The sequence below is a fragment of the Microcebus murinus genome, chromosome 23, assembly GCF_040939455.1.
Source record: "Microcebus murinus isolate Inina chromosome 23, M.murinus_Inina_mat1.0, whole genome shotgun sequence".
NCBI lineage: Eukaryota > Metazoa > Chordata > Mammalia > Primates > Cheirogaleidae > Microcebus > Microcebus murinus.
In genome coordinates this window covers 15,958,109-15,971,923 of record NC_134126.1, presented here as the reverse complement: position 1 = coordinate 15,971,923, position 13,815 = coordinate 15,958,109, and the positions used below count along the sequence as shown (strand labels likewise).

Below are 13,815 nucleotides of genomic sequence, written 5' to 3'. Positions count from 1 at the left end.
ACCCGCCCCCTCCCCCTTAGACCCTGTATCTTTATGTACAATGAAATAAACACATGTCAAAACACATCCAACTGTACCTACATAATAAGTAAATAATTTGATATACATTTTAAATTGATAATTCATATGATATAATGTAGTATAAATATTCACTTCAATTTTCTTTCCCTGTTTTTTTTTTTAAGAGACAGGGTTTTAGGCCAGGTGCAGTGGCTCATACCTGTAATCTTAGCACTCTGGGAGACCTAGGCGGGTGGATGGCTCAAAGTCAAGAGTTCAAAACCAGCCTGAGCAAGAGTGAGACCCCCCGTCTCTACCAAAAATAGAAATAAATTAATTGGCCAACTAAAAACATATAGAAAAAATTATCCAGGCATGGTGGGGCATGCCTGTAGTCCCAGCTACTTGGGAGGCTGAGGCAGGAGGATCGCTTGAGCCCAGGAGTTTGAGGTTGCTGTTAGCTAGGCTGATGCCACGGCACTCTAGCCTGGGCGACAGAGTGAGACTGTCTCAAAAAAAAAAGAGAGAGGGTTTTACTTTGTCACCCAGACTGGAGTGCAGTATACTCCTCAGCCTCCTAAGTAGCTAGAACTACAGGCACATGGCACCAAACCTGGATAATTTTATTTTTTGTAGAGGTGGCTTCTCACTATGTTGCTCAGGCTGGTCTCAAACTGCTGGCCTCAAGTGATCCTTCCACCTCAGTCTATAAGTGTGAGCTACCACACCCAGCCTTAGTTTTCTTTTGACGAAGAAAAAATTTTTTGGAAATAGTTTAAACCTGAAAATATGTTTATTTATTTTTTTATTTAGTTTTTTTGAGACAGAGCCTCACTGTGTTGCCCAGGCTAGAGTGACTGCCGTTGGCGTCAGCCTAGCTCACAGCAACCTCAAACTCCTGGGCTCAAGCGATCCTGCTGCCTCAGCCTCCCGAGTAGCTGGTACTACAAGCATGCACCACCATTCCTGGCTAATTTTTTCTATATATATTAGTTAGCCAATTAATTTCTTTCTATTTTTAATAGAGACGGGATCTCACTCCTGCTCAGGCTAGTTTTGAATTCCTGACCTCGAGCGATCTGCCCGCCTCGGCTTCCCAGAGTGCTAGGATTACAGGCATCAGCCCCCTCGCCCAGCCTGAAAATATGTTTATATCCAAGCTGGGCTGCTCATTAGAATCACTTGCAGGCCATTTTTAAAACACATCTTTCTTTTCCCTACCACTGCCTTTCTGAGAGAAACATCTAACATCTAATCACATCTAATCTTTCCAAGAGAAACAGTGCTGTGCTGATATATGTTTAACAAACCAGCCTTTGGGTGGGAAGTGGGAATGGAGAGCATTGATTTGTAGTGTTTGCTGATTTCCATGGTGTAAATATTTCTACCATAGCCAATTTCAAGCTACTAAGATGATAACATTGAACGTGGAGTTGGGAAAGGATGTGGATGGAGTAACACAGCATTATATAGTATTTCCATGATAAAGGTACAATAAATGTATATAACCTCAAGGGAACAGAAGATAGCAAAGTTTAGTAAAATAATTAAGAAGTGATGAATTTTGAGTATTTACTTTTGTTTTTCATACAACTAATTGTAAATTTCTGTAATTTAATAATGACTGTGTTTAACAACTAGCTGCCAAAATTTCTGAAAATTTAACAGTTGGCTCTCATGAGCTGATCAAAACTGACTCTAACACAACACTGGAGATCTGAGGTATTTATCTTTTTAATCAACTTAGTAATGCTGATGCAAATAACCTGCCAACTAGTTATTTTTCTAAAACACAGATCTGACCGTAAGGCCCAAGCAGGCATTCTACAGTCAGACCCAAAATGCCTTTTCCAGCCTCATTTCAAATAACATCAATTCTCTTACATCCTCACTTACACTCGATATAGATTACCTGTAGCTTCTCACACACACCTTGCACTTTACTATCCCCATGCTTTCTCATTGTCTTCAGCCTTGAATGATCTTACCTCATGTGCCTGACTTGTGCATTACTATTTATTTGTCCTTCTTGAAATAACACAAATGGTACTTCCTCTTTTTTCCTATGTTTAGAAACATTCCCATGCTCTTTGATGTTCTCATCCACTTTGTGTATACTTCATTTTGAGTTCAAATTTATCATCAATAACAGATGTCTTTTTCACTCACTAGATTATGAATTTCTAAAGGGTGCCTTTGGGCTGGGTGAAGTGGCTCACACTTGTAATCCTAGCACTCTGGGAGGTCGAGGCGGGACGATCACTTGAGTTCAGGAGTTCAAGACCAGTCTGAGCAAGAGTGAGACCCCGTCTCCAACAACAACAACAAAAAATAGAAAAGAAAATAAAGGGTGACTTTGAATCATACTGTACTTAACATATTAATATAACCTTAAAGTGATTAATAGACATTTGTTTATTTAATAGGAAGGATTATGAATGATACCTGATATATCCTTTGCTTTCTATACCTTTGAGAAAATGACCAGAATTTAAACTTTTTTGAATTAGATGTTGTATGCCTTTTTGTCTGAATGATTCAGAACCATATTAACAGTTATGTACCCATATCTGTACCTAGAGAACACATATAACATAAAGACAACTCTAGAACTTACCAAAGAAGAATTTCATTATAGAATATATGAAGCACTTAAGAGCAAAAAATACTAAATTGTGTAACTACAATTGCAAATTATTATTATAAGTTGGTGTGCTTTATAGTGTTTTCAGCATAAAGCACTTTATAGTGCTCCCAGCATAAATTCAGATTAGGCCTTTGTAGCAATAAACACCCTCTAAAAGAAGCAAAAATATGCTTTGCTTTGTGACTTGAGATAAATTTGCTTTTATATATATCCTTAAGGGTAAATTCCTCATCAGTCTGTTTTCTTGCATTATATCTAGACTTAGAATTATCTGATTGTTTTTACAGTAGGTATTTATTAGCAAAACATAAGTGTATAAAGGAAATGTTCTAAAGTAAAAACAATCCAAGGATTTCTTGAAGCAGATACAGCACGTTCCTCTTTAGTAAAGTGTTTCAGGATTTTTTTTTTCATATTTTACCCTAAGCTGCCACCTAATGGCAAAAATTAAAATGACATCTTTTATAACATTCAGAACCTTTTTTACAATCATTTGGATTTTTATGTATTCAGCATAGAACCTCCCAAACTCCAAATGCACATTTGTACAGATATTATATGTTCAGTAAATGATGATTACTTTGGATCTCAGAGAAATCATATTTATTATTAACCGTTGTTAGACAGTGAGCCTCCTAAAATTTATTTAAAGTCTTTGGGAGCTCTATAAAGAGTCTGGTTCTTAATTAGTTTTATTTAATGAAGAATTTTATTTAAATGTAGTAATTTTCTCTTCTCCCTTTCCCTTTTCTGTCTTCAGAACGAGATCATTCGGACACCATGGTGTTCTTTTACCTGTGGATCATCTTTTGTATCATCAGTTCCTGCTATACCCTCATCTGGGATCTGAAGATGGACTGGGGTCTATTTGATAGGAATGCTGGAGAAAACACTTTCCTCCGGGAAGAGATTGTATACCCTCAAAAAGTATGTAGAAAGAGCGTTTTTGTTTGCTTAACAAATAAAAAAAAACTTAGGTGTGCCACTAGAATTCTATTGCAATACAGACCCAATCTCTAATTATATTAACCTGATATGATTAGAAAAATAATTACCAAAATACTAATTCATTCAGTCAGCAAAAATGTATCAAATGTTTACTATATGGTAGGCACTATAGGAAATAAAATCAAAGTAAAATTCTGGTTTTCAAGCCCATAAACTATATACAGATACATAAACAAATTGCAATGCAATATGATGAAGACTTGAATAAAAGATTACTTACCATAGTTTGATTTATTTTTGAACGTGGAATGCCCTCCATCTGAAACACCTTCTTTCTCCTTTGTCTACTTTGTAAATACCTGTTCCTCCTTTTTAAAAGTAAGTTTAAATTTCACTTTCTCTAAGAAGCCTTTCTTTATTTTTCCTAGCATATTTAGCTATTCATCCCAATCCTCTTTTACTCCATATAAACTTCTGTTACAGCAGTTATCACAGTGTGTTATATAATTATGTGTTCAGATGTTCAAATCCCTCACTGCCCAGCATAGTTCCTGGTTTGTTGTAGACTTAATGTTTAAGGAATGAGTGAATAAAATACTTGACTAAATGAGCAGTGTTATGAAAGTACAGAGGAAAGGAAGTGCCTGACTCTGCTTGAGTGTGTCAGGAAGGCTTCTCCTTTCATTTGTTTCAACTAATATCTGTTACAATCAAGTGCCAATTCAATCAGAAAATACAGAGAATTCTTTAGGAATTATCTTAGGATTTTATCTATATATGAAGAAAAAGATAAGAGAGGCTGAATTTAAAAGTCAGAAAACCAAAAGTATCTTTGCTCAAATGTTTTATTGCTGCTTTTTATTGATCTTGCCCTACTGTGAGTTATAATACATTTATTTCTTATTATGGTGATTGTTTAGATGAACTGTTTGTGTCTTTATATAAATATTAGTCCATTCTCCCTTTTAAATAGTTCTTACTTATTGGTTTCTATTAAAACTAGTGAATAGAATCTTTGAAAAAGTTTCTTTGTTATTACATATTTTCATGACCCTAGAAAATAAAATATATGCTTTCTTACCTTATAATTTGCAAATTTATAAGAAAAGTGTTCTGCTAGATCACCACATTCCCTTCAATTTTAAAAAGGCAAATATTGAAATAAAATTCATCCAGCTTAAAAAATGTGGAGCTTTATTAAAAATTAACACAATTATATGAACCTTACAATCACTTCGTAAGGATTAACAGTGCATAATATTGAGTACTACACCTCGAGTCCAGGAACGATTTTTGTCATCTTCATATTCAAACTTAACTTTTCTGTTGGTGTCTCTGGATCTCAAGGTAGGTGTATCGCTCCCAAAAGATGTTAACATTTTTGGTGACATCAGTCACTGTGTATAACTTAAAACTGACTCTTAAAGACACATGAAATTGCAGTTCTTCATTTAGGCCTAATAATGAGTAAACTGAATGTGTATTTATCTAAAAATTGCATTATCACTATTTTGGGAGGATGGCAGGGGGAACAGGGAAGTATGTGAATGTGTTAAAAAACCTCATAAGAATCCTCATAAAATTTATCTTAATTAACAGTCAATGGATAATATCTAAAATTAACTCATCAAGATACAGTGTACATATATTGTAAAATACAGAGGATAAGTAGTATAAGACATACCTATAGATTTTAAAACTGATTGTCTCTAGGAAATGGAAAGAGAAGGTAGCAAGGAGACTGCTGGATTTTTTGACAATAGGCTTCTTACAATGACTAGCATTACTTTGTTAAACATTTTTAAAATAATATAAATATTATGGCTTAATACATAGCAGTACTAGTTTCCAAGTGATTTCACAGACTTTAAGTACATATATTTAAAGAGCCAGTTTCAGCCAGATGTGGGGGCTCACACCTGTATTCCTAGCTCCGAGAAGCCAAGGCAAGATAATTCCTTGAGTCCAGAAGTTCAAGACTAGCCTGAGCATGGGCAAGATCTCATCTCTCCAAAAAATAGAAAAATTCTCCAGGCATGGTGATGCATGCCTGTAGTCCCAGCTACTCATAGTCTTAGCTACTCAGAAGGCTGAGACATGAGGCCAGGAGTTTGAGGTTGCAGTGAGCTATGCTGATGCCACTAGCCCAGGTGACGGAGCGAGACCCTGTCTCAAAAAGAGAAATAAAAGAATGTTTAAAATAATAATAATAAATAAAGAGCCAGTTCGTTAGAGATCAATAAAGAGCAAATCCATAAATTACAGCTCTGGTCTATTAGCAGTTTATGTAATTTAAACTTTTTGTGTAGCTAAAACTGGACTCCTAAATGGATACTGGTACCTGGAAGTACTAGTTGAGCACTGTCTTCCCCATGTAAGAATAGAACATTTCTTAAATTCAACCATGTTTGTGAAATCCAAGGTCCATTACATTTACTGACATCATAAAGCAAGGCAAAACTTTCTCCAATGCATGGTAGGGCAATTGGGAAATAAAAGTACAAATAACACAGTTAATAAATCTGATCTTTTCTAATGTTAGCTATAAGTCATTATCATATACTTGTTTGAATGTAATCTCAATCAAGGATCTTGTCTGGCTTATATTTATGGGGCCTAAAAGAGAGCCTTTTGTATACAATATGGGAATGAAATATATCTGTTTAATGGTTACTGAAATTCAGTAATACTTCATTATGAATATTGTACCATTGAAGAAAAAACTAAGTTGGTAGAAAATCTTACTAAAATATAATATGTACTTCCCTGAAAAATAAAACATAACTCTTTCCTCTTGAGCCTTATTAGTAGGACATGTGTAAGTCTTGTTGCTGATAGATGTTCTTATTTATGATAAACATGTTGGGGAACATACTCATTTGCTTGTTATTCCTCAGGCCTACTACTACTGTGCCATAATAGAGGATGTGATACTGCGCTTTGCTTGGACTATCCAAATCTCAGTTACCTCTACAAGTGTGATTCCTCGTTCTGGGGACATCATTGCTACTGTCCTTGCCCCCCTTGAGGTTTTCCGGTAAGCAACCTACTAAAAAGTTTATCAAAAATTCTTTTTACCTAAAATACACCAATACTTACAAATTAGAATTTATTATAACTTATATTTGAAAAGCTTAAATTTTCCAACTTTTCTCAAACTTCTTGGAAACTCCTACCTAAAGGACTTAGAGGTTAATTCTTACAAAATTAAAATACCTATTGATGATGACATAAGATTTTTTAGAATTGGGCTCCACTGGAAGAATGGTAAGTGGAAATTGGGAGACAAAAAGGCTTAGAATAGGTGGGGGCTTGGTGGCTCACGCCTGTAATCCTAGCACTCTGGGAGGCCAAGGTGGGCGTATTGCTCAAGGTCAGGAGTTTGAAACTAGCCTGAGCAAGAGCGAGACCCTGTCTCTACTAAAAATAGAAATAAATTAATTGGCCAACTAAAAATATACAGAAAAAATTAGCTGGCCATGGTGGGCATGCCTGTAGTCCTAGCTACTCAGGAGGCTGAGGCAGGAGGATCGCTTGAGCCCAGGAGTTTGAGGTTGCTATGAGCTAGGCTGATGCCACGGCACTCTAGCATGGGCAACAGAGTGAGACTCTGTCTCAAAAAAAAAAGGCGTAGAACAGAAATTAAAATCTTTTGAGAATCATTTTTTACAATTTGGCAGTCTGAGTTATTCAGTCCTACCTTCTCACTGACCACAGTAAAAATGATGGATAAAAAGTTTTTTAAATCTCCCTTAAAAGCATTAGCAGTCTGACAGGATAGCTGCAAATCTAAGTGAAAGCAGAAACCCCAGGATAAATATCACTAAAGCCACTTTTGCACTACAGAAATTTGCCAAACTTGGATTCAGTTGTGATTGCCAATTCAAATTTGTCTGTACCTAATACCATACCTTAAATATTTGTAAAGCAGAAGTTGACATTACTAAGAAGTAGTAGATGAATTTACAATTTTAGTGCAAGATTTTAATATATTAATATTTCAGTAATAGATATTTAAGCAACTTGACCTAATTAATATACATAGAGCACTGTATCTAACAACTACTAAATATACATTCTTTTAAATGCATATAGAATATTTACCAAAATTAACCCTATATAGGGCCATAAAGGAAGTCTCAACAAATTTGAGAGGATTAAAATCACAAAAAGATAACTAAAAATTCCCAAATGTTTAGACATTAAGCAACACATATTTAATGACCCCAGGTCAAAGATGAAATTGTAATGCAAATTTTAAAATATTTTGAGCAGAATCAAATAGTAAATGTGACAGAAGAAAATGTAACAGAAAAAATGTAAAATGCAGCTGAAGCCATGCTTAGAGGGAAATGTATGAGATCTGTCTGGGAAGTATCCAGCCATTGTTAATGTAATATGATACCAGTTATAAGCAACTTTATGCCAATAGATTTAAAAATTTTATGGACAAATTCCTCAGAAAACACAGTTTACCAAAACCAATAAAGAAGAAAAATAGAAAATTTAATAGGTTTATATATTAATGAAATTAAATTCATATTAACATACTTCCACAAAGAAAACTCCAGGCCCAGGGAATTCTTCCAAATATTTGAGGAAGTAATATTACCTATTTTATACGAAACACTTCCTAGTTTGTTTTATGTGGCCAACATGACTTCTGATATCTAAATTACAATGACATTCCAATAAAAACTAATCTGTCTCATCTACAGAGTGATCAAAATCCTTAATAAAATATTAACTAATGAATCCAACGATATATAAAAAGGATAATACATCACAAGTTAAGTTCATTCTAAGAATATAAGATTTAACATTAAAAAATCAATCAGTATAAACTCACCACATTAACAGGAATAAAGGGGGAGAAAAGAATAATATATATATAGAAAAGGCCATTGATAAAAGTCAGTACCTGTTCATGAAAACAATATTTTCTAAAAAAACATGATCGTGACCATATTTAACAATAAAACACTGTAAGCTTTCCCTTAAGATCTAGAATGAGACAAGTATGTCTCCTGTCAAAAGTTTTATTTTAATATACTGCAAGTATAGTTAGTGCAATAAGGAAAACAAAGAGAATTGGAAAGAAAAAACAAAACTATAATTATTCACTCATGACAACTGCATATATAGAAAATTCAATATATTTATAATCAATAATTAAATGTCATAGTGTCCCTGAACATAAGGTCAATATAAATGTAAATCAGTTCTTTTAAAAAACAGTCACATAGCTGGGTGCGGTGGCTCATGCCTGTAATCCCAGCACTTTGGGAGGCTGAGGTGGGAGGATTGCTTGAGCTTAGGAGTTCAAGATCAGCCTGAGCAAGAGTGAGACCCCATCTTTACTAAAAATAGAAAAATTAGCCACGGGTTGTCACGAGCCCATGATCCCAGCTATTTGGGAGGCTGCAAGGATATCACTTAAGCCCAGGAGTTTGAGGTTGCTGTGAGCTACAGTGATGCCACTGCACTCTATGCAGAGCAACAAGCAAGACTCTGTCTCAAAAAAAAAAAAAACAGTCACAACAACCAGAGAAGAAAAATTTTAAAAGCCATGTCATTTTGAATAGCATCAGAGTATATCAAATACATGCCTAGGAATAAATCTAATTGAAGATGTGTATGTATGTGAAAATTGACAAGCTAGGTCTATAATTTATATAGAAACACAAGAATGACCAGTACTGTCCTGAAAGGACAAATTTAAAAGACTTATAACTCAGATATCAAGATGAATTATATAGGCAAAGTAAGGCAGTATATGGCATTGGTGAAAGAATAGACAAGTAGTCCACTGGAACCAGTCTAGAAACAGATCCACACATATATTGACACTGTTTGATTTATGACAAAAGTGGCTACATAATAGTGGAGAAATAAAAACCCTTCTTCAATAAATGATATCGAGTCAGTATCTATTTGGAAAAAATAAATATTTTTCTAGTTGTAATATAGGAATTATATATTTGGTATAAAATAATTTTTTGCTGATTATATGTTGACAATATTGTTTTTTCCCAGTCTGGAGCTGCTCTTTGAACATAGTCCATGAAGACAAATTTTTTATCATGTTCTAAGTCTTACTGTGAAAAAATATACTGATCTTTTTCTTTATGGTTTCTGCCATTCATATCTTATTTTAAAAATTCTTCCCTATCACAATTTTATAAAATTATCCTGTCAATCCTATAGATTCTTATAAAACAGTTAAAATTTTGCTATTCTTATTTAAGCCATTAATCCACCTGGCCTTCTTTGATAGGCCACATTTCTGTAAATGTATAAATCTATTTCTCTGACCTCTTTGTTTTTTTAATGCATAATAGATGAACATAGTTTTAGGGTACATGTGATAATTTAGTATAATCATATAATTTGTACCAAGACCAAATCAGTATGTGACCCAACCATCACCTTAAATATTTGTCTTTTCTTTGTACTAGAACCATTCGAATTCTTTTCTAGCTATTCTGGGGTTTTTTGTTTTTTGTTTTTTTGAGACTGGGTCCATCACATGGGTTAGAGTATAGTGGCATCATCATAGCTCACTGCAACCTCAAACTCCTGGGCTTAAGCCATCCTCCTGCCTCAGCATCCCAAGTAGTTGGGACTATAGCCACACATCACCATGCACAGCCAATTTTTCTTGTTTTTGTAGAGACAGAGTCTCACACTTGCTCAGGGTGGTCTCAAACTCCTGGCCTCAAGCAGTCCTCCCGCCTTAGCCTGCCAAAATGCTAGGATTACAGGCATGAACCACCACACCCATTCTTTTTTCTAGCTATTCTGAAGTATACAATAAATTATTTTAAACTATAGTCACCCTACTGATCTATCAAACACTAGTTCTTATTTCTTCTATCAAATCATATATTTGTACCTGTTAAGCAACTTCTCTCTATCTCTCCCCACCATCTCCAACCCTTCCTAACCTCTGGTAACTACCAGTCTACTCTGTATCTTCATGAAATCCAGTTTTTTAGCTCCCACATGTAAGTGAGAACATACCACATTTGTCTTTCTGTGCTTGGCTTATTTCACTAAACATGATGATCTCCAGTTCCATCCATGTTGCTGCAAATGACAGGATATCATTCTTTTTTATGGCTAAATAATAGTCCATTGTGTATATATACCACATTCTCTTTATCCTTTCATCCTTTGACGGGCATTTAGGTTAATTCCATATTTTAGCCATTGTAAATTAAATAGCACTGCAATAAACATGGGGGTGCAGATGTCTTTTTGATACATTGATTTCCTTTCTTTTGGTTATATATCCAGAGGTAAAATTGCTGGATCATATGGTAGTTATTATTTTAGTTTTATGAGGAACCTCCATAGAGTTTTCCACAGCGACTGCACTAATTTACATTCCTACCAACAGTGTATGAGAGTTCCCCTTTCTCTACATCCTTGCCAGCATCCATTATTGCCTGTCTTTTTTATAGAAACCATTTTAACCAGGGTGAGATGGTATCATTGTGGTTTTGATTCGCATTTTTCTGATGATTAGTAATGTTGAGCATTTTTTCATATACCTGTTGGTTATTTGTATGTCTTCTTTTGAGAAATGTCTACTCAGGTCTTTTGCCCATTTTTTAAATAAAATTATCTGAATTTTTTTCTTATTGTTTGAGCTCCTTATATATCATGTTTATTAATCCTTTCTTAAAATGGTAGTTTGCAAACTCCTCATTCTTTTTTAAATTCAACTCAGGTATTTGTTTCCAATACTCAAACTAAACCACCCTTGTTAGTAATCTACAATAGTAATAATAATAATAACAGCAGCAAATACTATGTAGCTGGCATTGTTCTGAGCCCTTTACATTTATCAACTTACTGAATTCTCACAACAATTTTATGAGGTTGGTACTGTTATCATTCCAGTATACTGATGACACTGAAGCATAGGTTAAGTAACTCATCTAAGGTCATTACAGCTAGTAAATAGTAAAGCCATGATAGTCTCCCAGAGTATATGCTTTTAGAGCATACTGCCTGTTTATTTTGCTAAATCCCATGGTTAGTTCTCTGTATATGTCTTCTCAACAAATACTTTATTCACTTGACTTCTCAGAAACTATATTCCCGTCTTAACTAGCTATTCCTTCTCCACTTTTTGACTGGTTCTTCTTCCTCTTCCAAAACTGTAAGTGTTAGAGTGTTTCAGGGTTTAATCCTCTGCCCTCTTCTCTCCTGCAGTAGTATTAATATTATTCTTAAGCCAGTGATTTTAAATATTGTCCTTAAGCTGTCTCCAGTCCTAAACTTTCCCTTGACTTGCAGGCTTTTGTCCCTCCATCTACTGAATTCTCCACTTGGGTATCTAATGGGTAGCTCTAGCTTAATAGGGAACAACTCTGCTTCTCCAATCTTAGTAAACGGTGTCACCATTCACTCAGACCAAAAACCCTAAGACCACTCACATCTCGTGTCAGTACATCCTGACAGCTCTATCATCATAAATAAATCCCTTCTCTGGTTCTCATCACTTCTGTTATGACCAACCTTAAGTCACAAACATCTCTTTTTCTGGACTACTGAAACAGCCTTCTGATTAGTCTCTCTTCAGCTGTTCTTGTCTCCCTGTGATCTCTTCAGCAGATAGAATAGTTACTTAAAAAAACAAATCACTTTATTTTCCTGCTTAGAACTCTCATTTTTTTCCATCAGATCTAAAATTTAAACTCCTTACTGTAGTTTATAAGGTTCTTTGTAGATGGGCCCTTTTCTCCTCTCCATCTTTATCTCCTGCTATCTCCTCCTAACCTCACTTCTGAACTAGCGCCACTGACCTTGCTGTTATTTCAATACACCAAAGGCCTTTCCAACTTGCGGCCTGTTATATTTGCCATTTCCTCTGCCTGGGACACTTTTCTCTAGGGTTATTATGACTTGCTTCTTTGCATCATTCAGGTTTTTACTAGCTGCCATCTCTTCAGAGAAGCTTTCCCTAATCAGTCTTAATGACAGCATACTCTACCTCCTTGTTCTGCTTTATCTTCTTCAGGGTGCTTATCATTAGCTGATTGACTGTTTACTTACTTGTAATCTGTCTGTTGCCTCTGGACAGACGGAGGTGCCTTATGAGGTGCCTCTGGAAATGGCACCTCATAAGTGCAGAAGTTTTGTCTGTCTCGTTCCACTCCTTTTCCTGGCTTATAGTAGGCATTCGATATTTGTCAAAGTAGAAGAATGAGCACCCTAAAGCTGCATTCTATGAGTCCCTTCTTGTTTTATGGTCTACTCTTATTACCCTTTCCCCCACCTCTACACCATCTATTCCTGTTTTATTTTAATATTCTAGCCCTTAATTGTTTGTTTTTGTTTCCATAAGTGGAAACGTGATATTCTGGGAAGTTTACAAGTAGTAGTAATATGTTAAAATTTTGTAAATAATTTGTTTGATCTACTCCATTTTGCTAAGGCGATTTGTGTGGAACTTCTTCCGCCTGGAGAATGAACATCTGAATAACTGTGGTGAATTCCGTGCTGTGCGGGACATCTCTGTGGCCCCCCTGAATGCAGATGATCAAACACTCCTAGAGCAAATGATGGACCAGGATGATGGGGTACGAAACCGCCAGAAGAATCGGTCATGGAAGTACAGCCAGAGCATATCCCTGCGCCGGCCTCGCCTTGCTTCTCAGTATGTATGACTTCTACTCTGTGAGGCGTATTCCTTTGTGTTTTAGCATTGAATAACATTTAAGCTAAGAAGCTTATCAAGTTGAACCAATGAAATTGCCAATATTCAACCATTTTTCACCTACAAAAAACCAGTAAAAAACAGCAATTTCATATGATCCAAACTATAGAATGTCTAAATGAGCATATGGAGTAAATGTCATTAATTTATTACCTACTATTAATAATTTAGTGTTAAAGATGCATTAGAGAAAAATTTGTTGGAAAGTGATTTATTTGACTCTTCTGTATATCTTATATTTAAATAATTTTCAACTTATAAGCTTTAGGAATCCTGCCATTTATGTATTTGGCCAAATTACTTAATTTCTATATATTATCCCTCATCTGTAAATTGGGATTAATATCATTCCTGGTAATAGAGTGATCATGTGGATTAAATTTGTTATTATATGGAACTTATTATACCAGTTTCCTCACAGAAAGAGCTCATTAAGTATAAGTTATTATTTTTCTTATTAAATACCTACAGCAGTATCTTTATCAGTCAA

The 13,815-nt window shown here is 35.0% G+C and overlaps 1 protein-coding gene across 1 annotated transcript in view; it reads left to right on the top strand.

Moving 5' to 3' along the window:
• The window catches only part of XPR1 (xenotropic and polytropic retrovirus receptor 1), a 185,649-nt gene that overhangs the window by 159,607 nt on the left and 12,227 nt on the right, over nt 1-13,815 (top strand). The window contains exons 12-14 of the mRNA XM_012735368.2: nt 3,408-3,574; nt 6,493-6,632; nt 13,044-13,265. Of these exons, the coding sequence (XP_012590822.1) occupies nt 3,408-3,574; nt 6,493-6,632; nt 13,044-13,265 (529 nt within the window). The remainder of the gene's footprint in view (nt 1-3,407; nt 3,575-6,492; nt 6,633-13,043; nt 13,266-13,815) is intronic.